A 23,914-nucleotide genomic window follows, 5' to 3' on the forward strand; every position below is an offset into this window, starting at 1 on the left:
TTCGGGAACGGCCGAATTCCGCGGTTCAATTTTCGGAATCCCGTAAGCTCCTCCGGGGCAGGCTTCCGGCGTTCTTGTAAACATACCATCGGCAGAAACATAAGGGTCAATAGTGGCCGGAAATTACCGACATTTCATCGACTTGGGAACCGTGTATCCCGCAGTAATGCCCCGTGCCGTTCCGAATAAAATGGTCGGGGCTGGAAACGTTGCAACCGAAGTGACCTGAATCGCGACAGACCGCAGTAACTTCCAGGGATCCGATGATCGATCAGCGAAATAATTTCGCGATTATTTAAAGCTGCTGCTTACATAAGCGAAGCGTGACTGAACGCTATAATTACCGAATGACTCAATGTATTACTGGATTACGTGCTAATGCACTTTGCTTGTACTTCAATCATTGTCAAAATCACATAGTGACAGTTGAACGAAAAGAAATGTTCGAATGTCTTGTCATCGTTTCGCGTAAGATATAGGAGATACGATTTCGCTATATGCACTCGCAAACTAGTTTTAAAATATTTCTCGAGGATGAGAAACGGTTTCGAATAGATTTCAATTGACCCATTTACTGTCAGGCAAATTTAAAGCGTTTTAAAAAGTGATATTAAATTTGTAGTTCAAAAATAAAATTCATGTTCTTTTCTTGCAACAATTCGCGACTCGAAAGACACTAAACTTATCAGTGGATGGGTTAAACATAGCGCTTTGAAAATAATCGACCCCGATTTGGAATGACGACTACTCAAAATAGACGGTCAACTCGCTTTCAGCGTAGGGGTTGGAGGGTTAATTAGAAATGCAGAGAGAAGGTAGTAAAAAACCTTTTCTTGGACGCGTAGAGGCGAAAGGTCTGCACTCAAACGCTTTAGGTGCCGACAGCCCGTGCGAAATTGACAAGTAGGTGTGTCATACTTATGCACGGGGCATAAACCTTACACGTGGCGCACGTGCGCTAGACGCATTAGCCTCGTTTCGTCGATGAACACTTCCTGCCGGTCCAAGAGTCTCGTCCGGCAGAACTGTTGGCGTGCGTTGACCCTGGTCACGGGCCGACCTCTCTCTCACTTTCACGAAATTCTGACAGAAACCACGGCCCCATTTGTATCAAGTGGCTCGGAAATTCCCCGCTTAGATAAGGAGGAGACCTGTTTCTCTGCCGGCTCGTTCCGTCCCAATTGGAAGCAATTCGCCTTGATAAACGCCTCTTCCGATTGCCTCTGATCGGGTTACCCTGGGTCCAGAAGTCGAGACCCATGGACCACGGTCGGGGGCAATCTTTTGCTCTGATGAAAATTTTCCCTCCAGCGCAGACACCCCGAGCACCGGATAACTGAACGAAAAAGCTCAGTTGGATCCCCAGAATTCGGGTCGAATTAAGAGGATAGTCGGTTTTTAAAGGTAAGCGCTGTTGGCGAATTTATTTGACGATAACGACACGATCGATTCTTTTGAGATTTTAAGGGTTTTTTTAGCATGCTGTCGCAAGACAGGAAATAGTTTATTTAGGTTGAAAAAGTTAATAATTTTGATGGTATTGCTATTTAAATAACAAAGCAGTGCCTTCGTGATGGGATATCTTCGCACAAATTGAGGTATGTTTAAAAAATCCAATGGTTTTGAATTTGCCAGGTTGCACTTTATAACGTCAATGTAGGTAATCTGAATATTTTTGAAATTTCACAAAATTCTGACGTTTCGAAAAAAAATTCATTTTTGTCTCGTGCTTTGAGTTAATAAAATTATCACCCGAGATGTTATCTTAAAAAATAAAAAATACTCCATTAAACTACATTCAATGAGCTACATTTCCACCAATTTTCAGTTTGATCCAGTTATTTTTCATTGCAAACAAAATTGTAAGAAACCGCATTTCCCAATTAGACTGCCATTTTAGGACTAGAAGTAATTGCTTTTCGAGGATCTCAAGCCTCGCTCAGAATCAGTAGTTTCATTTTCTATTTATTTGCGCAAGTTTTTTGGTGCTTACTTTCCTTATACGAATTTCGTCCTCTCAGATAACAAATCAGAGTTTCCGCGAGGTCGAGGTTTATGAGACATACGCTGCAAGTTTCATAAATCCGAATACATCTCGAGAGAAGAAAAGTCGAAAAGAAGATTGCTTTCCGGCTGCTCAATTCCTCAGAGATTCCGCTAGGAGTCCCGTCTCCAAGATTGTTGCAGTATTAACATCATTATCGAGCACAGACGGTTTGCTTCAAAGGGAACCGCGATACCCTGACTTGTTTCGTAATAAAATAATACCATTACCGTGAACAATGTGTTCATGGGAGAATAGAATTAGCAGCAAAAGCAACATCGATCCTAGAATTCCTTTGCGCGGCCTTCAATGGTGGTTTATTTCAATTACCCCCGACAAATCAATTTCGATTACCTTTTCTTCGTCTCTCTCTACGCCACCTACGTTTGCTATCTTCAAGGAATGAAACCTTCGAACAAATGAAACCTTTGGACTTGCTACAGCCGAAGGAGGATCGAATTTATGGTCGAAAATTCAGGCCAAAGGTCCATCGGGGAAAAATTGAACTCTATCGAATTAAGGGTCACGATAAGACTGTCGATGAACCTTCGTTACCTTTCTAATGATAAAGGCTGCCGGTGAAATTGATATTTTTATTGGATCTTTAGACCAGTCCAGTTGAACACGCGAACAGTGATTCAGTTATCATACATTTTAGTAATTGAGGCTATGTTAATATGTTCAATTTTTCAAACTCAAAAATATTGAATATTGTTATGTTTTCTGTAGGATTGCAATAAATACTAAATAGTCGAAGTTACTTCGTAGAATTTCAAATAACATTTTACAATAATTTTATATCCAAAGTTCCCAAAAGAAACGAATAAATCTTGTTTATCCTTCACAATCTCGCATATTACGTATCGCTGCTCGTTCTTCGGAAATTAATTCCGACCAGTGCGACAGCTACGTCTAAATTGAATACGACCGCAAAGAGTTAATGTGGCTTGACCCATTCGGGCAGAGTAACGAGTGAGAATCGTGGTGTATTTTATGTCCATATTTAGCAGCTTTATCGTTCATAGCTGGCACGTCGATTTTCTGGAAAACGTACCACGAGCCCTGTCCAACAGTGAACGCTCGAAGCCAGACAGATCCCTTAAACAGCGATTCCGTTGCAGTGGGAACGGTCGTTGTGGGATTTCGAGGCGTCCAATTATCAAGGAATTAGTTACAGCTAACCGAGTCGGTGCCACGCCTGTTTCGCGTCGCGAGCAATTTGACGGCGACTGTCATAGCCCCCGGGTCGATCTGCAACGGTCTCGAACCGTGCCCGCAACACGCGCGTGCAACTCGGGTCTCACGGTGACGCGTTGCATGCGCCCCCGCATATAGATGCACGCGTTAAGCTGACTGCCGATAGAACTTGTCCAACTTGCAACCGAGGCCGACGTTGCGCGTCCCGCTCCTTACGTGTACCGGCTGCTCTCGAATTTCGCAATGGATTCCGCGGAACAGTTGCCGCGAGAAGTTTCCAGTCGATTCAAACGCTCCTGGATTAACGCTGTTGGGAAATTCCGAAACTCCTCCTCGCTGAGATTTCACAATATTACGCGACGTTTGCTGCAATGTAGGACGCGTTTATATTCGCATTCTGATTACACTAGTCAAGCGTAACGCGATATTACATCCCTTTCTGGTACTTACTTAGACAAATTGGGGCTCCCTTCGAGGCTCACGTGGGTATTTATCTTGTCGCAGTGAAAACAAACCTGAGATGCATTTGCGTCGAAACTTTGCTGCCTTCTCTGCCCCTCAAGTTTCTTCAGCAGTGCCGCTTTTAAGTTACTTGGCGGCCCGGCTCTGGAATCAGTTGACTCGCATGTGGTGGCAAATCGTGTCTTCGCCGCTAGATGGACGTGGCTTTTCTCGCAAGTGTTGGGTCCGTCGTTCCTATATAACCATTTTCGATTAATCTCCAAACATGGCGGCGTTTAAGGCACGGGCCTGCTAGCTAACTTTACCGACGAGTCCACTACCAGGTCCAGAACGAAACACACTAGTCCTCAACCACATAGTAACCTCAGCTTGTAAGTTAATAGTCCTGTCTTCAAATGAATTTCCGCCCCTCGTTTTGATATTACAGAGTGTTTAATAACGTGTCCAGTTTCCAATTGCAAATGTAATTAGTAATTACGTATTCGATTTTAAAATTAAGCAAAGGTACCCAAATAGTTCGGCTTTGCTTCTGCGTGAATGGGTCGCAAAATTCTCGAACAATTCCGCTCTGCGGACTTTCGTCAATAGCGAGAAATCCATGAAAAGGTGACGGTCCGTTCTCCGTTTAATCGAGCGCTCTCGTTTCGACGTGGCGAGTGTTAACACATCCAATCTCTTCATTCTAAATTTCGAACATCGAGGAGCACCGGTTGAACAGGAAAGGGTGCCATAAAATCGACTGTAGCTCTCGTGAAACGAGTACCGTTTGAGCTACTCGCGCGAACAGTGCTCATTCGCTTAAGAGGGTATTCTCATTCGCAAGCGATAAAATGAGGTTGTCTTTATTGAATTGTTTGATCAAGAACTACCGTAGGCAATAATTTCAAATTTTTTCCTGTAATTCTGGAATATATTCCCCCGTATTTTAACGTACTTCGTTGCCCGCAATACTGTTACGTCCTCTCAGACACAACTATCTATCTTGTTGGAAATAGAGTATTTCGGCCGTTTAGTTTCGATCGTAAAGCAGCCATATCGATCGACGCCTCGTTCGGTGGATGGCTCACGAGCCGAACGATTGTTTTTTGTTTGATTAATTAGTTCGGTTGATTGACCGCGAGCGAACGGTCATCGCGTCGTCGCACGTATTCCTTTATTGCATTGATATCGTGTACTCTCTAATTATAATAAACTATAATTACAACATATCTTATAGTACATTCGCCGAAATATGGCAAATGAAAATAGACATTAACGATAATCTACGCCAAACTTCATTTTTGTTTAATATACATCAGAATATTTTGTCTATAATTAAGTGTTCGCCACTGTAATTAAGTGGCAACAAGTGGCGTGCCAACCTTGAAACATAATTCTTGAATGGAAAGCAGACAATTGATGTTGCAATAACAATATAAATTGTCTACAAGCGTTGTGCATCGAAAACGATACCGCGGGGCGCGATGAGGTTAAATGTAGCAAGTCGCCATTCTTCTTTTTTAATGGCCAAGGGCTAGGTACACGCCGCTGGCGCTCGTGACTATAGATACAGGGCGATCTCGTAACTCTGGAACCGCTCGTCGCGTTCCGTAAACATTGATTTTATTCAGCCGCGTTGCAGCGGGGAAGTAATACACTGGATTGGTACGAATGAATGTTAAACAGTGAACGGAAGTACCCGGGGGTCTGTTTGGCGTGATAGGAAATTCAATTGCCGCAGGCTACGGACTCGAGAAATGGCGATGTAAATGAGGTTAAGTTTTAATAACGCCGAGGTTACGTGACACTATTTTATCTGTCCGTAACCTCTGCGCTCTGTAAAATAGCAAGTTTGTATCGGTATCAGCATTTATTTCGTCGAGATTATGTTTTTGTAATAGCAAATAATTTTCATGGTCTTTCAGTAATAGAAAATGTAACAATTTCTGTAATGACTTTCTCCTCCACGCTTTCATTTACGAATTCCTCCACAGTATCATCGCAAAGTCCAGTCCGAAGAAAAATTAACTTACTATTTACAAAAAAAAATGTGTAAATATTTCAGACATAAGCTAGACTTGGCCCAGATCTAAACCAGCTGGCCCAAATGTCTCGGTTCCGCGAGAGAAATATTCCCTGCGAGATGGACCACCCTGTGTACACTTCGACACGTGTGTATCAGCGAGAGGCACGCATACGCGGCACCTGGTACCCGGCTAAAACCCTCGAAAGAGCGACGAGGCTGGTGGTAAGTGCACCCCCCGTTCGTCGGGGCAATCCACCGTCGAGTAACAGGGTTCGTGTAAAGTGCTCGCAAATCAGACCCGATAAAATGGTAATCGCACCGTTGGAGGGTGGGCCGTGTGTTGGCCGGAGGGCTGAAGAGAGAAAAGAAAATGGAGGGGGCGGGGGTGCTGGGTCCTCGCCCGTCGACAATTCCTTCCGACACGCTGCCAATCAATGCTGCAGAGGAAAGTTCCTGCTTTTAAGAACACGCCACACTCTGCACGAGCTGCATGAAAAACGCACGAACGCTCTCCAGACGTTTCTGCTCTCTGTTACTAACGGACGCAACGGGACGCGGAGAAAGGGAGGGGAAGAAAGTGGAAGAAAGTGGTTATGATGGCGATGATGGATGCGTGTTCGAGGTTTGTTTGTACATCGGAATTACGAACGGGCATGCCACGAAACGGGAACGGAGAAATGGAAACGCTGATGGTCCCGGATTGCGCGTGAAACGTTGGCGCTTCTAGCTACAGAAATGTCGAGAACGGGAAAGAAATCGTGGGTGCCGTGGAGAGGGCAATAATGAGCACAGTTTTTGCGGAACGACGCCAAAGTGTACCGAAGGATGAGCGAAGATGGCAGAAAAGCCCTCCAGACAGCTTGCGCTTAGGCGAACCGCTTCGAAAGTCAAACCTGGTCTGGGTACTCGGGATCCGCTTTGAAACTTGTAACTCACGCCTAGCGGATGCCGAGGAAGGTGGATCACTGCGGGACGTACTTCAAAATGCGAGCCGAAGTTGGAGTTTGGGACTTTGATTCGATTTCGAGGCGGTCTATCGATTCGACTAGATAATTTCGAAAAGAATTTCGCGTCGATATTTACGACCACGTTATCAGATATGCCGAACCAATCGTATTCCGCGGAAAGGATAACAGTAATTCCAACCTCCAGCGAGAGTCAGGAATATACGTTTTTACACTTCTGGGCAAAAATTGCAGTCGGACTAGCTTTCAGAATATCCAAGAAAAATTTCTAGCTCCCAGCGGGATCCGAACCCACCGACCCTCTTTCTCCGCAGCAGCCGAGCACGCAACTCGCTGCGCCACGGGCGTTCCCTCCATATCTTCTTATTTTATCAAATATATTTCGTCCACCTACTCCTGGCGACCACTTTCCAGATCAAGGTACACCAGAATAGTAACGATTTCGTTCTTATTTAATAATAAACCCTCGATAAAATTATTGTCCACTTCAACGATTGTCAATATTCAGTGACATCGATATTTTTTTTAATGCACCCTATATTCCCATCTCATATCACCCTGATATAAAGTACTACGACCTTCAAATGGCCTTGGGCTCATCGGCACTTTCGAAATCATTGGTTGACATCTATTTTCACGCGTGTGCATTCCAGCGGCTTGATGAAAATTCTATCGTGCTCTGCACTGTGCAAGTTCGATCTCGACAAAATGGCGGAAAATATTCGTCGAGCTCGGAAACAGGATCGGTAACGCGTAATCATATATTTTTATGCAAATAGAGAGTTGGCGAGCTTGTAACGTTACAGATACCATTTTCAAAAATCGATAACGTATAATATCATCGAGATTACGTTCTGCTATGCGTTGAATTGGAATATTTGCATGTTTTCCCTGTACGCAAAATATTGATTTTGTCGCACGAAACGCATCATCTAACACGAATGAGAGAGCATCGCCAACTGGCCATATATGTGTATCTCGTAATTTTGAAATTTGTTATTTCCGCATCGGAAACGGCGTTCATCATCGGGATTAAACCGGATATAATAATAATAATAATTAATGTACGATTACAAATATAGGCGAGATCGTGATTACAGAACTGCTGAAACCGCGTTACCGTGTGGAGACGTAGATTCGTGAAACAACATTCCCGACAGGAATTTATGACGGGAATATGAAGTTTTAGTTGCTGGCTACTTTACTGATTCGATCTAATTCATCGTCGACAGTTTTCGGACACTGTCAGACGCCTCTTATTCACGCAGGGCCCTGCCCACTGACGCCAAGACCCCGTCTACTGACGCTGAGGCCCTGCCTTTGATTCTGTCAAAAGTTCTATATTATTTAAAAATTCGGTAGGCATCGAAACATTTCCCAATAGAAGCATCATTTCTTTTTGATCGCGTAATTCGATTCGAGACAGCCCGTGAATTCACAGCCACCATCGCCTGAAAAACTGGCGCTTTCGATTTTTCGCGTCTGCTTACCGAGTAAGCGTACTGGCTCAACTTTAACGCTCATTAAAATTTCGCTGAGCCTAGGAGCGTGTAAGTGTTTACGCAATATGAACGAAGAATTAATTAGTGGAGTTCTGGGATCCGCAGCGCTTTGTTGTTGACTCTCGTTGTTTGCGGAAGGGGCACAAGCACGCTGGCGATAATTTCGGCGAGCACGGAATAAGATTTCACATTTTCGAATTCAAGAGAATGCTCCTGTTTTTCGTTCTGTTCTTGCATACTCTGAAAATTGAGTTACTCGTGTCTCGCTCCATAAGGGTTGTATGTATCTTTAAAAGGCTACCATTCGGTTACTTTTGAAAATTCTGAAATGATCTCAGACGGTGTTTTATAGAGGATCACCTGACGGTTATAAATAACGTTGGTTTGTTGAGTTAATTCAATTTATAGTAAAAATATCCATCTTGCTGTTAGAACACTGCTTCGCTTTTTCAACTAACAATACCATAAAAATTATTCATAGGATAATCTTAAAAAAAATATTTCCTGTATCGCGAAAGCATATTAAATGCCTGATAAAAATCTCAGCTGAATTGACCGTACCGTTTCCTCGCAATAAATTCTCAAACAGCTCGCCAAGGTGTTCGAGCTTAATATGTCGAAGACGTGACGGGGGCATTCTAAAGAGCGGCGTTACACAAAACCAAAGGATCCCCAGTTATCGGCTAATGGAGAGTATTAAACCGAGCTTAAAGAACCGCACAACAAGTGTCGATCGGTAAATCGAGGGCCCGCAAGCAATCACGAGACTCGTGGTGCTCAGGTGGCGCATTATCGCCTCGATGCTTTTCGAGGTGGCAGCAAACGAGGTGGGTACATCAACACTCCCCGATGGAGTCGCCTCGTAAGACGAAGCGGCCACAAAGAATGGAGACACTAGAGTCCCCGAAAGCGGTCGAGAACGACCGGCGGAGGCGGGTAAACAGCGAATTGTATCGGTGAATTTCAATCTCTAGCTATAGTGAAATCAATGTTTGTCAACGTCTGGCGCGTACCGCCGGCTAGTCCTGTTCCACTGCGTGCCCGACGCGACGTTGAATCGGTGATTTCGATCATAAACAGCTGTATACGGAAGAACGCGATCCATGTAAACAGCAATTTAATTCGATTCTGTAATTTTCGTGGATAGGATTAATTGGAATCTGGTCGTTAATCGGAATCGTGTTGCCAGGTAATTGTTGAGGACGGTTTGATCGGATGTGGAGGAGCTGGAGGAATTCGATTCAGGTGGAAATTGTTAATAGAAGTGACGTGTTAATCGTTGTAACGATTTATCGAGGATTTGCAACGGGTCGCCTTCCGAAATCGCCGCACCTTCCCCCTCCCCGTTACTCCATAGCGCACGGAACAGAGACCCATGCTCGGAGATACAGTTTTTGTTCGAAAAACGAAAGCTTCGCTAGTTGGATTCAATTATCTCGTTCGGGGAGAGGAAACTCAAATCCCTTTCGCTTCTCGCGTACGCAGCATCCAACACCGAATCCCAAAAGCAATCACCGCGGCTTCGGTCGGGGGAAAAAAATCCTGCGAGGAAAAACCGCCGCGATGGAACTGCCGCGGAAAATTAACGGCGCGATTTGTCGAGGCTGGTAAACAATTATTAGCCCGTTCCTCCGCGGTCCATTAATTACCCACGCTAAGCTATGAGTTCCTCCGCGTAATTACTGTGGCCGGTCTCCAGCGACAAAGAAGCTACAAAAAGCCGGAGGTAATTGAACCAGCGTTGGAACGGTCCCGAGACTTTAAGGGGTGTCTATCAAGAACATTGTTAACAACAATGTGACTTCGTAGCGTCTTTGAAGATCGCGGGAAACGTACGCCGGACGGAAAAAAGGGCGCATCGATCGCGGATCACGTGACGCTGTTCATGCGACACGAATTACATAACCGAGGAATGGACACTCGCGCTAGCAAAAGAACATTGTGAGCTGACAGTCAATGAAAGCTTGTATTTAAGGTTCATTGGCAAGAGCTATTGTAGTATCTGCGCCTCCCATACTCAACAATAAGGAGTCAAAACAACAACACGAAACGTAGGATACGGAATTGGTCGCGTAGGTAAAGCGGTCGACTGTGGATCCGAGGATCGTAGCTTCGAATCCCCGTGCCTTATTTTTCGTTTAGACTCCGACACTATTAATTATCAACTGTTAAGCTGTCAAATAATCTACGGAATAAATAATGTTCAGGATAAATGAAATGGACAGGCCAGGATCGAGATGAGAAAATGTTCCGTCGAGTCTGATAATAGAAACACTCTCCCCTTCTCTCTTGTCCGCCAGCGACAATAAAACATGGCCTTGCATGAAAACACCGAGCGTAATCGCTTGGCCGGAATCCCACTTTTCCCAAGCCACGCGACCGGTGGTCATGCAAGATGCGTAATTACCTTGCGTAATTAGCAGATAACAGGTAGACAGAGGTGCACCCATGGTTTCGCTCATATCTGGCACACACTGCACGTTCCACAGTTTCGCAAAGCATGGAGCGCGATGCGAGAATAACGAGACCAACGTGGTCGGCCATTCTTTTTGTCTTTAACTGTTTCAGGGCTGGGGCCTTCAATGTACCTTGAATCATTAGTCCAACGAGTTGAAAAAACGCCCGCCATTATGAATTAATTGACGAAACGCTCCGGTACCTGTCGGATACTTCAAAATTCTAAACACGCGCGACAACATACGCGGAGGTGTAAGACACGGTGGCCATCGAATACTATAGCGCTACCTAACTCGCTTCCAGACCTATCTACCCGTAGATAAGACTTCGCTCGACGGAATTCCGTACCCCGGGACTCGCGGCAGAGGTAATTGCATCGATCATCTCAGAACTCATCATTTCCTAGCCAAACCTTTAGCCCCTCTAGGGGCCAAAGTGGCTCCTTGATGTACATCCTCCGCGAACCCTAATTTCCACATCATCATAAGACTCCCTAGCGCAATCTACCCCTACCTCCGTGTCTCCGTCGAACAACCCTCGCAGCCAGTCACTGCCTTAACCGATATTTAAACGAGTTTCCAACGGAATAAAACCCCCGACTCGAACGGAGGGCGAAAAAGTTCACCGGAAACCCTCCGACAGGCTACATACCAGACAGTCCCTAGGGTCCACTCGTCGAGAGAAACTTTCCCCGGACGGTTTGTGGGGAACGTCGATGTGTCTGAGCGGACTCGACGATGATTACCAACCCCCTTTGACCGGCTGGCCCGCGCCTGAATCAAGTTACACGATTTAAAATCGATGAAGGGATGGATGGACTCGTGACGGATGGACAACGGGACACGCCGGGACCGGGGCGGAGACGCCGCGACGCGGACGAACGTATGGCGGCTCGCAATTACCATTCATTACTTTGTTGGGGCCAATTGACATAACTGATTGGTATTCGGCCGCCACGCCGCCCTCAAAGGACCCCGGGTCCTGGGGAAGGGTGCTAATGCTGTTAGCCGTGTCTGCGTTCAGAGTTGCACGCGCTTCGGGGTACGTCCAAGTATGATACAACGCTTCGTCGATGGCCCATGAAACAATGGCGTTTTTGCCGATGGGATGGTCCACTTGAGAGGAGACTTTTTGTGATCGACGGTGAAGGGTGGTTTGGGATGCATTGGTTGGAATATTATGATTGATGGAGTGGTCAGTCGAGGACATACGTTCCGAGACTTCGAGGTCATTTGCATTTCGACTTGAGATGAATTCTTCGAATGTCAGTAACGTGTGGGTGGTACACTGAAGGAAGCATTGAAAGTTACTAGACTGCTTATTTTCCTAAGGGGATTAGAAAGCTTCCTATCTGATGAAGAAACTGTATTTCTGCCGAAGAAAAGTACGTAGAAAAATAAGGCACAACATTTGTATTTACATCGTTCTGTAATTAGAAAATTCTAGTCTATTCTTAGAATGTTATCCTCGTCTAGGGATCAAGGTTCAAGGTAGCTAACAACCTCTAGATAACCTTGGACAGAGGTGTTCTGTTCCGCGACGTTATCTGTACGATATTTCCACGCGGTCAAAAATGAAAAAGGTATGAAACGGCGGTGGGGAAACACAAGAGAAGTTGCACGTTCACGTGTAACGTTTTCACCGTGAGCGTCCCGCCATGTATCGTTAATGCGCAGACGATTCATTGAACGACGCTCACATTGTCGCGGCGTTCGAAACAAAAGTTCCTCGCTCGGCTCGTCCGCCCGCGCGTTTATGATAATTAAATGGCACGCTATTAACCATAAAAGCGTCCCAGCGACAATATGGCTCGAAGTTACTTTACGACATCACGGGACGAGTTGAAGCGGCACGCCCGCCGACTGATAACATTTTCAACGCGACGGGAAAGTTCGTTAGCAGGTCGAGCCGAGTTCCAGGGAACAAAAGCGACCGGCGAAACCGGCGAATTAAAAACGAGGCTTCGTGATCGTCTCAAGCACCCCTTTATCGCGTTTTCCAACAACCTTCGGGATAAAGTTGATCGTCTCGCGTAACCCTTTGAATTAGCCAGTTAATTGACACGTTGGACGTCACGTGGGTATCCTTGTTTCAGGACCCAATTAAGGGCTAATGCCAACTTAGCGGTGCCGAAACGGATGGTATCTTTGGGAATTTTTTGTGGCTATACTGTATACCTTGTTTGTTTATGGGGTACGTAACAAGCGGTCAGGTAGTATTTTTTTATGTTCATGTTGGCCGCGAGAAAATGGAAACAATATTAATATTCCTTGGAATTTAAAATATATTTTGAATTAAAATCTTTAAGTTTTATAAATTATTACACGAATCGTTCTTGTATTATTTTTAAAGCAGAAAACTATACTTTAGTATTAAAATAAAAACTTCGATCCTTCAACTTCTAATACGAAACAATATTTCGAAAAGACTGAAGGCCGAGTTGACGCGCGATAAAAACGTCGTTCGACGTTTATGAAATCGAACATGTGAAGCGAGGGTGTCGCGCTGTAAAAAGTGATGCAGCCGGGGCGCGGGAGAAATCGAGTTTCATTAATAAACAGCGCTTGTGTGATAAAATCGCTAAAAATCACTGACACGCTTCACTGGCTACCTCGCGTCTCCTGGGGGAGCGAGGCATTCAAAAAATCAATTTGAATTCCCCGAGGTACTTCGGGGGTGACGAAAAAATTGAAATATTTATCAGTCCTGCACTTTCAGCCATCGACATTTGATACAGGTGATAAAAGTCAACCTTCGATGTAGTTCGGCCATGAAATATTTCGTTGCGTCCAGGTACAAGCAAGATAAATAAAAAGTAAATAGCAACGATTATAATAGGGTATTTTATTAATTAAACAACATAACCAGAAATATAAACAGTAGAGCTTACAAAGTGAACCAAAGAAATGATAGGAGTCAGCAGTAAAAGTTTTGTTGTAGCAGAACTGCCATAACAATTTTTATCGAAATGTTTCACTGTTCGATAACGACGATCAGGTTGCATCGGGAGCAAACGAGGCTACAGATTGAAAAAAATCCCTTCGTTTGTTTTCCAAAAGTCCATCAGATCTCTGGAGCACCGTTCTGACGGATGGCAGAGCCAGAAATCATTAAAACTTTTCGAACACGGCTCTTCGCGGCGATGTCAAACGAAAGAAGGCCAAAGATATATCTCCCTCGAACAGAGAAGTTTCCTACCGAGCACGATCCTTACCCCAACCCCTTCCGCCCCTACGTCGAGCCGCCCCGACCACTTGTACTTCCTGACTAAGCGGTATTCCGGAGGTTGTGTCCGCAAGAACGGAAAGTTAACTGATAAATAGCAGCTAATACTTCACTAGGCGTCGGCGTCTGCAGCAATTTTGGACCCACTTAGAACGATCTCCCTAGGGAATACGACCAGGTCTCGCCGAAACGAGATCGAAACGGTTCCAGTTTCACGCGTGAAATGCATCCCGGGCATGGTTTTTGCGACCCCCGCTGTCGACGACGTTGAACGATCGCTTCCTCATTCCTGGCAAACTTCTTGCGCACTTGTCTGATTCATTCCTGAAACGATGCCGAAATTTCAGGGACACGTGGGTAGTGAAACGTGTCTGTGACCAAAAGTAGAGATCCGATGTTTAAAAAATACGATATTAATCACAGATCGAATATTATGATATAATTCCTCTGGTACAACGAATGATCCGTTTGAAAATAACGTTACAACGGTAAAACGAATTTTCGTTAAAGAAATTTAAAATTGCGAGCGAATATTTAAAGGTTCGATCGACGCGAGAAGCGTGAAAACAGGGAACGAATGTAACGCGAGTCAGCCCGGGTCGAAAAGCAATCAGAATCGCGAGAACGATCGGTAGAAAATATGCATCGAGCGCCGCGCGAATAATCGAGCGTTCCTCTCGAACGTAAAAACGCGAACTTTATCCGCGCGGCGAATACTAATTGACGACGGCGAGCCGTTCTCCCGGCTCTGATCGTCCGCTCTTTTCGAAAGCACGCCTAATTCGGCCCGATGTCATTAACGTCTGTGATTCGTCGATAAATTATTCGGGGTAATTGGATTCGGGCCGTGCATAAAATCCGCCGCGCGAAATCGTCCACCGAGGCGTCCCGCGTGTACGCGGTGAAACGAAGAGGGCGAAGGGATGACGCTCTCAGGGGGGACGTTTCGCACGCGGGGCAAATTGGATACGACAATCAGGATATCGGTGTTCCCTGTTTACCGATATGACGGCGGCTTATCGTCGAATTGCGGTAAAACCGTGCGGAACAATAATAGTAATCATAATGCGTCTTTATTGTACCTCGTGCCGCGAGTACTGAGTGCCATATGTTTCTAGCACCATGAGAGCTTAGTAGCACAAGTGCCTAATACAACGAGTGCCTAGTACCACAAGTTCCTAATATTACGAGTGCCTAATATTATGAGTACCTAATGTACGAGTCCCTAGTATCACGAGTGCCTAGTACCACAAGTGCCTAATACAACGAGTGCTTAGTACCACGAGTGTCTAATACCACGAGTGCATAGTACCACAAGTGCTTAATGCTACGAGTGCCTAGTACCACGAGTTCCTAATATTACGAGTGCCTAATGTTACGAGTTCCTAGTATTACGAGCGTCCAATATCACGAGTGCCTAGTACCATGAGTGCATAGTACCACAAGTGCTTAATGCTACGAGTGCCTAGTACCACGAGTGCCTAGTATCACAAGTGCTCAGTATCACGAGTGCCTAATGCCTAATACCACAAGTGTCTAGTGCCATCAGTGCCACAAGTCTCGAGTGTAAATCTAAAAATAACTGTTCTTCTGTTAACCTAACCTCCATAGAATTTCGATAGACGTGCGGAAGCAAGTGCCAAACGGACTATTGTTGAATAGCGACCGTTATCCCGAATTAGGCGGATGTGCATGTGAAGTTTGAAGTTCGGCGAATGTTTGAGAATTAGAATGCATTTACTCGTGAGTGCTTCGAGAAGTCCGTTGCCAATGAGGTATTCATTACCTAGCGTGCACCTGTAGACAGCTGGGAAAGACGTAATCTAAATTTTCGATACGTGTGCAGACTGGCGAGCGACCGCAGTGTTCGTGAAACCGGGATGAATATTTAATTCAGTAAATTATGGCAAGTTCGACGAAAACTGCTAATCTATAATTGGGATCACCGGAATCTTTAGATCCTTGGCTGATTCCCAATAATACGTATATCTCGTTCAACATAACCTCTACACAATACAGTACTCTCTCTTTCGAGCAAAAAAAATATCTAGCCACTACAAATCGTTCCAAACTCTAACCATCGTTGCTCAAAGCCTAAAATGCTTGATTTCTTGTAGTTGGGTAAAAATTTCCATCGCGCAACTAGGATCTCAGATTGATCGCTGTTTGCCAATATTTCCCCTTCTATCCTCCCCGTTAATTAATTTTGATCTACTGTTGCAGGAACAGCCGTCTGCGCGTCGGCCGAACGAGACACCCCGTTGGTGCATCCGAGGACAGTCAGCCGCAAATAGGACTCGCGCGACGAGCAGGGGTGAGTCCAGCTATTTTTACCCCGTCGACGCTGCCACGCTCGTTACGTGCTTCGATTTTATGATAATGCGACCCCTCCAACGCTAACGAGATAACGTTCGACGCCCGATAACCATCCCAGGGTTACGCGCGATCCCTACGGGAATCGATTCCCCGCCTAGGTGTTCCCCGGGGGCATTGTGCGAATTAATTGGAATACGCGTGGAAGGATTACTGTTTCACGGAGACCCCGCGCTCGACCTTTGTAAACTCTTCGCTCGCGAACGGTAAATTGCACGCGGGCGACTCCGCCGTCGTTGCAACGGAATTAAAAGGCAAAGAGAAAAGGGGGGAAGGGCCGGATAGCATCGCGGATAGCGGGGGTCTTTGAATGGCGGAGTTCTTCTCGGAAATTCACGGTCCACGAGTACGAAAGGAAGGAAACAGGCGTCGAAAGGTTCCAGCCAACGGGAGCGAGAGAGACCCAGGAAGCTACGGGACGGGAAGACCACGAATTAATTAAGAGGCTGTGAGTTACCACGCGGCAAATAAGACTGGGCTCTCGGGGACTTCCGCCCCGTCGAAATATTTGGTGCGGATTACTGGATGCTGGAACGCCGAGGATGGCTACGATGCTGCCTGGACGCGGTGGAATTTTGTGCGCGACAGCGTGAGAAATGCCTCAATGTGCTCCGCGGAGGCGAAAGAAATGGCTGTCCGGATAAAGCAAGTCAGCCAGTGGCGTTGGCGAGCGATAAGAGTTTAACATTTTTGGGGATACCGTGCAGAAATTTTCAGATTTCTCTCCGTTAGTAAAAGCAGGTTATGCCGGTGGTTCCCGCTTTCGAGTGATAAAATCGAGACAGTCGTTTGAAAGCGGTGTAACACGTTATTCGGTTCATTTGCGCCTACCTATGACTGGGAAATACTATTTAATCAGCTCGAACAATCCACTGACTAATTTCTCTCAACTCAAGTTAAACATTACCACCTATCACGCTTTCAAGTGATAAGATTCGGACCTCGATGACTTGAAGGCGGACGAGGTAGAATTTTGTCTTCTCAGAGGGTAGCTGAAACCTGAACCGACTCTGAACCACACTTCTCTTTACAAAAATCTCGGAAGGTGCTTCAATTTTGAATTATTAACGAAAAACCATCGACCAATCACAGCGTCCGAGGAGCTCGCGCTCAGCCGCGAGAGGCTGACCCGAATGGCTGGCCCAACCCTCCTGACTCGAGCCAGCCTCTCGCGGCTGAGCGCGGGCTACTCGAGCGCTGTGATTGGTCGATGGTTTATCGTTAATATTTCAAAAACAAAACATTATACGACATTTTTGCAAAGGAAATTCTTGTTCAGAATCGTCTCAGCTACCCCTTATTTCCGGTTCTTACATTAATTCTGGGACACCCTGGGAATGAATTGTACTATATACATAGAAGGATGTTACCGAGGGAAACAGAGAGAAGCTTGTGTTTGAAACTGAAAATGTAACGAGTGTAATATTTCTGGGTAATTTTGAGGTTAGGGAATAGAGAACTCAGTTGCGGTCGAATGTACGCAGGAATTCGACCTGCGGCAGGAGAACCAAGTACTGGCTGTGGTTGGAAGTGAAATAGCTTTCACATTTTCTGCAGAATTTACCTAACCTTACAATGTTCACAATCTAGCTTCCATCTTAGCCAATAGTACGATGAATTGTTTGGTATTCTTTGCGAAATACTTATACTTCTTATGATTAATTAGCAATCCATAAAAGCAACATTTTGCTGCGCTATATTTGCCCTAAAGTGATCACCTTTCTCATTCAGTATACCGATTGGTGTAGATAGAACAATATTCCCCGTGTGCCGGATCTGTCGTTAAACATTCGAGCGACAAGATGAGCAATCAATCTTCCGGTTGGCCACACTAATAACACAAATGAAGCCCTGATGCGTCATAATTATGTCGTTCGGTGCACCAGGTGGTCAATATTCAAATAGTATCGCGGCCAGTCCGATACGTTCCGCATCTCGTTCGCTGCACAGTGCAATCTGTATCTCGCCACAGCATAAGCGAGAACATGATACACCGCGATTGATACAGAGCATCCGAACTGATCGTTTACCGCATCAAATGCACACTATCGAGAGAAATTGCCGAACAAAGACACAATCGTGATTGATCTTATCGTCGAGAAACGACGCACCGTTTATCCTGGAAAAATGGCGAACAGGGTAAACCAGTTCAATAATAAAATTGAAATAGTTATAGTGCTTTGCACCTCGCGGCTCGAAGCATCGTTTAAGTTTCCAATTTTTATTGGAAAAAATTCGACTCGTCGTTCTCTATAAGAAGATATTCTCAGAAAATTATACGTTGACTTTTCATGGTCAGTCAAGCTGTCTAAGTCTACTATTCGAGGGTGTACATATGCTCGCTTCGCTGTTAAAAGATTAACGAGAACCTGGATCGATAGCTACACAAAATATTAAGTTACATCCCGAATACACCCACAACTGATGTCAACGGCAGGAGGCAGAAACAACTTATAATCGAAAATGGAACGCGCCTACCATTTCCTTGGCGAATCGCGAAGTAGCCGATGATGCAGAAGAATCGGAACGCTGACAGCGTCGGTGTGTACCAGTTCTAACTGGAAACGCAATGGGGTCTGACATATCTCGAGGATTTTCAAGTTAGGATGTGGAAAAGTTCGTGATTGATCCCATTGGGCGAAAACGTCGGGCCAGGCAGCAGTTTCCTGGAAGAATAGAGGCCACGGAGAAACGTCTGCGTCGATTCTCGGCGGGTCTCGAGCACGGGTACGTGTGCCGTGTGTACACAAATGAAGTCGATGTTGTGAGCGCATCCTTTCCAAGTGTCTCTGGCGACGTCTGAAAGAGGAAGAGAAATAACGGGAACAAGGGACAGGAGGATAGGTTGAAGAATGTGCACTCAACGTGATTGGCGCAGCCCCGGTGTGCTGGCTGCACTGCGAGCCAGCGTCTGCATGAAAACTTGAGGACTTCCGCGAGCACTCGTGTGCGTACGCTCTTCATGCGAGCCCACCCTTCGCTGCGTCTTGCTGGAACGACCAAACAATGCTCTTCGCTCGGCTACCGACTTGCTCGCTGAATTTCCTGGAACGCCGTTGACGCGTGACGCTCAAGACTAGGTTTACGGTCAGCGCTGCCATTGGCCAGACTTTGCGAGGCTAGTTGGAACAATGGAAGTCGTCGATTGTCTGTGGGTAACAGCTGTGTCCTCATTGTGCATTAAATTGAACCATTTTTAAACACTACGCGTGAAATTTTATGATGTTTGAATACGTTCTTCTTTTTTCGACATGTTTGAACGCGTGTGGAAGGATTTATTTGAAGTCGTTGCAAACTTTGGAACTGAAGAATTAAGATTCGGAGTCGAATCCTCTGGTCGAGCTTGGAAGATAATTGATTGTTGCAGAAATTTACTGTGATGTTAGGCCCAAGCCTGTTTGCAATTGTTTGAAGGTTCGTTTGTTTTACAGTACCGTAACTGTAGCAACTATAGAATCGAAATTAATAATAGAATCCTTTGCTCGAGCTTGGGAGATAATTGATTATTGCAGAAAGTCTACTGTGATGTTAAGTCAAGCCTGTTTGCGACGGTTTGAAGGTCCGTTTGTTTCACAGTTGATTTCCCTTAAGACAGAAATGAATGCAAATACAAGAACCTGTTCGTGGCACTTTTAATGGAAAAACCTGAGATTAATTCTTCCATCTGAGCGACCATATTCTGCATTCATATTTCATTTCGTAAACAGCAACTTTTTTAAGAATGTTGTGACTCAAGGAGAACGTGCAATTATTCTTTGAATATTCGGAAATTCATAGAATTTCCGAGGAAAATAGCGCCGCCCGACTACGATGTGCTAAATAATTCAGTTGCATTAAACGAGGAAGCAGATGGTTAATTAACGGTCTGCGGATTGGCTGTGCGCGTTTTTCCTTCGATTGCGAGCGCAAAGGAAAAACCGTGCGGAAAATAAGGGCATCGATCCACGCTGACGAAAGAGGAGCTCTATCCTCCCGAGAAACCTTTGTAAACCGAAGAATTTCATGTTTACAGAAATTACGCGATACAGTTTATGAATATCGTTTTGTAAATATTCACTATCTTTCTCCAATTTCTCTAATACCTTTTTAAGGAAATTTTAAAACAGTGTTTTGAGAAAAACGGCCTCTTTTAAAACTGATTAACTCGAGGACGCCCTTAAAGAATCTCGAAACTGTAATTCGTTTCATGTCTCAGCGATTTATATTTTCAGAAGACGTTGATCGGGATTGTTGCTTGTTTGAAAGTTCGACGTTAAATTATGGCCAATAATTCATCCTTTTCACCGCGGAGAATTCCCTCTGACTCGATCTGAGATTTATTAATATTTGAAGGACGTCTTAATTATGCAGTCGCGTAAATTGCGTTCGCATAGCGGAAAAAATCGTACGGCTTAATTAAAAGTTCCTTAATAATAACGACTTTAGTACGAAATCATAATTGCTAATTAGAAATCAACAAGAATCGTTAATTACCAGACGATTTCCACCAAGGTAAATAATCGTCGAATGTTATTGTAGACGAAACGTAAATATATTAATTTCTCAATATTTCTTGTAACAGTTTTCCCACCTGGAGAGGATTGAAGTAGTATTTAATTTCGTTTCCTTAATAAAAAGTATAAAATGAAGTGGACGAGGAATAAAAAGGGCATGAGAGTCCCAGGCTTTATGAGCAGCTAAAGCTTGACCAGAAACAAGAAAATTTATTGAAACTTATGCTTATCCGTAATATCAGCTATAAATCATCTATTCTTGGAATACTCTTAAATGATTCTTCTAAATTATCTAAGGCAAATTTTTACTTTGAAGCACCAGCGTTTTTCCTTCACCACGTCCGGAGTGGCGTACACGACCGACGCAGCTCCAGGTAGATTCAACTTGGTCGTGTTAACGCGCGTCCCGACTGGGAGATTGGATCCAATGCTGGCGATGTGAAGTATCAATTCTGCCGGGAGATTCAACTTGGCCTTCGCGTCTACGATGGATGGACTGTCTGCCAAATTGATCAGAAGCACGACAACGTCCGATCCTTGTCTGCGAACGACACCGAGAACCTTGTCGGTGACCAAGCTCACCTGGACGGTGCCGTTAGCTAGGACGGGCGTCTGCTTCAGCTCAACCAGAGCCTGGAACACTGTATAATGGGATTGAGTCGCCTTTCTCTGAGCTTGCAGATTCAACGTCTTGTAGTTGTTGTTGACAGGCAACCAGGTGTGCGATCTATCAGAGAATCCTGCGCTGATGGTGTCGTCCCATTGGTAAGGTGTCCTCTCCGGGTCTCTGGACTTCAAGTAGTACCTGTTCGGTCCAGCGTTGCATCCAGCCGGGTCCACAGTCTCCTTATAGGTGAAGTGTCTGTCAACCATGCCGATTTCGTCACCGTTGTACACGACGGCCACTCCAGGTAGTATCATCGACAGCATCGTGATCTGGTCAGCTCGCTTAACCCCGAATCTCGTGGCGACTCTGCTGTTGTCGTGATTACCTACCACCCAGTTAGGCACGTTTTTCGCCGCCTGGGCGCTGCTCACCCACTTGTCGATCAATTTCTTATAGTTAGCTGCGGTGGATGTATTGGTTATCTCGTGATTGAGGAACATGAAGTTGAAAGGAACGTTGGAACCAGCGTCGTAATACTTGACCGTTAGCTCGTGCGTCGTGTAGGCTTCCGTGAGGATCAACCTGGCTCCAGACTTGGTCCTGTTGGAGAAATCATCCATTAGCTTCCGCCAGCTCTTCAGGATATCGTAGGTTTCGTTCTGGTCCCTCGTGTAGATATGGTTCAAGCTGTCGTAGTCGTCCGCGGGTACACCGGACACGTTCGATTTGGGCTCGTCTAGAAACTTGGAGTTCTCGATCATGAAATTGACCGCGTCGATACGGAAACCGTCCACTCCGCGTTTCATCCAGAAGGTCAACACGTTCTGCATCTCCTGCTTCAAGGCTGGGCTGCGGTAGTTCAAGTCTGGCTGACCCGTCGCGAACTGGTGCAGGTAGTATTGCTTCCTGACGTCGTTCCACTCCCAGGCGGAGCCTTGGAAGTTGCTCAGCCAGTTGTTCGGCGGGTGTCTCACCCCGTTCACCATCTTGGGTTTCATCCAAATGTAGTACTCGTCGTAGGGTTTGATCCGTAGGACGCTCTTCTTGAACCAGGGGTGCTCGTGGGAGCTGTGATTGGGTACGAAGTCCAGGATTACCTTGAGTCCTAGGGCCTTGGCTCTGGACACCAACTTGTCGAAGTCCGCCAGGGTGCCATAATCTGGGTCGATGTCCGTGAAGTTGGAAATATCGTAGCCGAAATCGACCTGTGGGCTCTTGTAGATGGGGGAGAGCCAGAGGGCTGTGACTCCCAGCTCTGCGAGAAGGCCTACCCTGCTGGTGATGCCGTTTAGGTCACCGATGCCGTCGCCATTGCTGTCTTTGAAACTCCTAGGATAGATTTGATAGATCACGGAGTTCCTGTGCCATTCCGCGTTGTTGTTGTTGTTGTTCGCCACGTAAACATTGCAGCCGAGCGCAACGCCCAGCACGCATGCGAGCACCGCTAATCGAATCATGCTTCTATCGAAACTAACTATGAGAATTGTTGAAACGTCTTTGAAACTCTTGACAATTCCATCAAAACTACTGCAGTATACAATGCTGCGCGAGATGTCTTTATAAGACGTATCTAAACTATAAAAATCGGATAAGCAGTGGAAATATGGAATCACTGCTTTCTTCGCCTGGGTTGATAACGACTTTGTTTGTTATTATGTTGTGCACTTTTATCTTGTAAGCATGATCACCAGGTGATTGTAATTTTCCACTTATTGATCGATTAGACATGAGGACTTGAGGTAGTCTTAAAGGCTTTGTGAGCTTTCTATTTGATTTCAATCAGTGGAGTAATCAGGTTCCCCCGCGAGTGCATAATGATAAGTCGAGTATTATCGCTTCGAGTGGCTTGTTTTTCGCTTCGAGTTTACCGCCTTTATCGATGTTTGTTAGTTGAATCATATCTCAACTAATCTACCGTAAACAATGATTGCCCGCAGCTCGGATTAGTCTGTCGATGGATTACTCAACAGCTAGAGACTCTGGAAGACATGCGGAAATTTACGTGGTCGACACATCTGTGCCCGAGAATAATAGCAAAACTTCTGTTCGTTGTCTCGTGGTTTAAAATGAAAACACCAGTCGCTATTGTATGGAGTGCAATTTCCTACGAAGGTGTAATGCACCCCAAGGCGTGCAACTTTCGCTCCTGATAAGAGTCTTCGAGGTGCGCGGCCACTTGTGAAATGGTAAACACCTAAGCCCGCACGATCTCGCGTGTCCGTCGCGTTTATGCGTGCCAGCCTCGTAACTGCTATCGCGGCCAGTCGCTAATTATACAGCTGGCTGCAGTCTAGCAGGACTATTTCTTACAACCTGGCTGTCGGGGCCAATTTAAGACTCGCGCGAACCTCGAAACCCGCCGTGACGAATAAAATCGTCGCTCGACGCAACTAATTCTAATCCCAACTCCATTTCCACTCGGAATTTCCTTAGAATGTTTACAGGCTGGACGTGTCTCTTGAATCCATAGCTAGGTGCCCCTGACGTCGTTTTATGGCACCAGTTGACATAATATTAGCTTATTTTTAAATCTAAGAGTTGATCGCCACTGACGTAATATTACGTCGTGCTTGAATGTATAGTA

The 23,914-nt window shown here is 45.4% G+C and overlaps 2 protein-coding genes across 4 annotated transcripts in view; one reads left to right on the forward strand and one right to left on the reverse strand.

Annotated features, from left to right (window-relative positions):
* LOC128894508 (protein artichoke-like) overlaps positions 1-23,914 on the forward strand; it is a 189,513-nt gene that overhangs the window by 110,816 nt on the left and 54,783 nt on the right. For 2 of the 3 annotated variants that reach the window (XM_054156279.1, XM_054156289.1), the window contains one exon: positions 16,081-16,171. The gene's annotated coding sequence lies outside the window, so the exon portion shown is untranslated. Of the gene's footprint in view, positions 1-10,933; positions 11,000-16,080; positions 16,172-23,914 lie in introns of those variants that run through there. The other variant, XM_054156295.1, reaches the window with a different exon arrangement.
* On the reverse strand, positions 20,959-22,860 carry LOC128894521 (alpha-glucosidase-like). The gene has a single exon (XM_054156309.1). The coding sequence runs from the start codon at positions 22,785-22,787 to the stop codon at positions 21,012-21,014; it is 1,776 nt and encodes a 591-aa protein (XP_054012284.1). The 5' UTR covers positions 22,788-22,860; the 3' UTR covers positions 20,959-21,011.

Source organism: Hylaeus anthracinus, unplaced genomic scaffold, assembly GCF_026225885.1.
Source record: "Hylaeus anthracinus isolate JK02 unplaced genomic scaffold, UHH_iyHylAnth1.0_haploid 0, whole genome shotgun sequence".
Taxonomy (NCBI): Eukaryota; Metazoa; Arthropoda; class Insecta; order Hymenoptera; family Colletidae; genus Hylaeus; species Hylaeus anthracinus.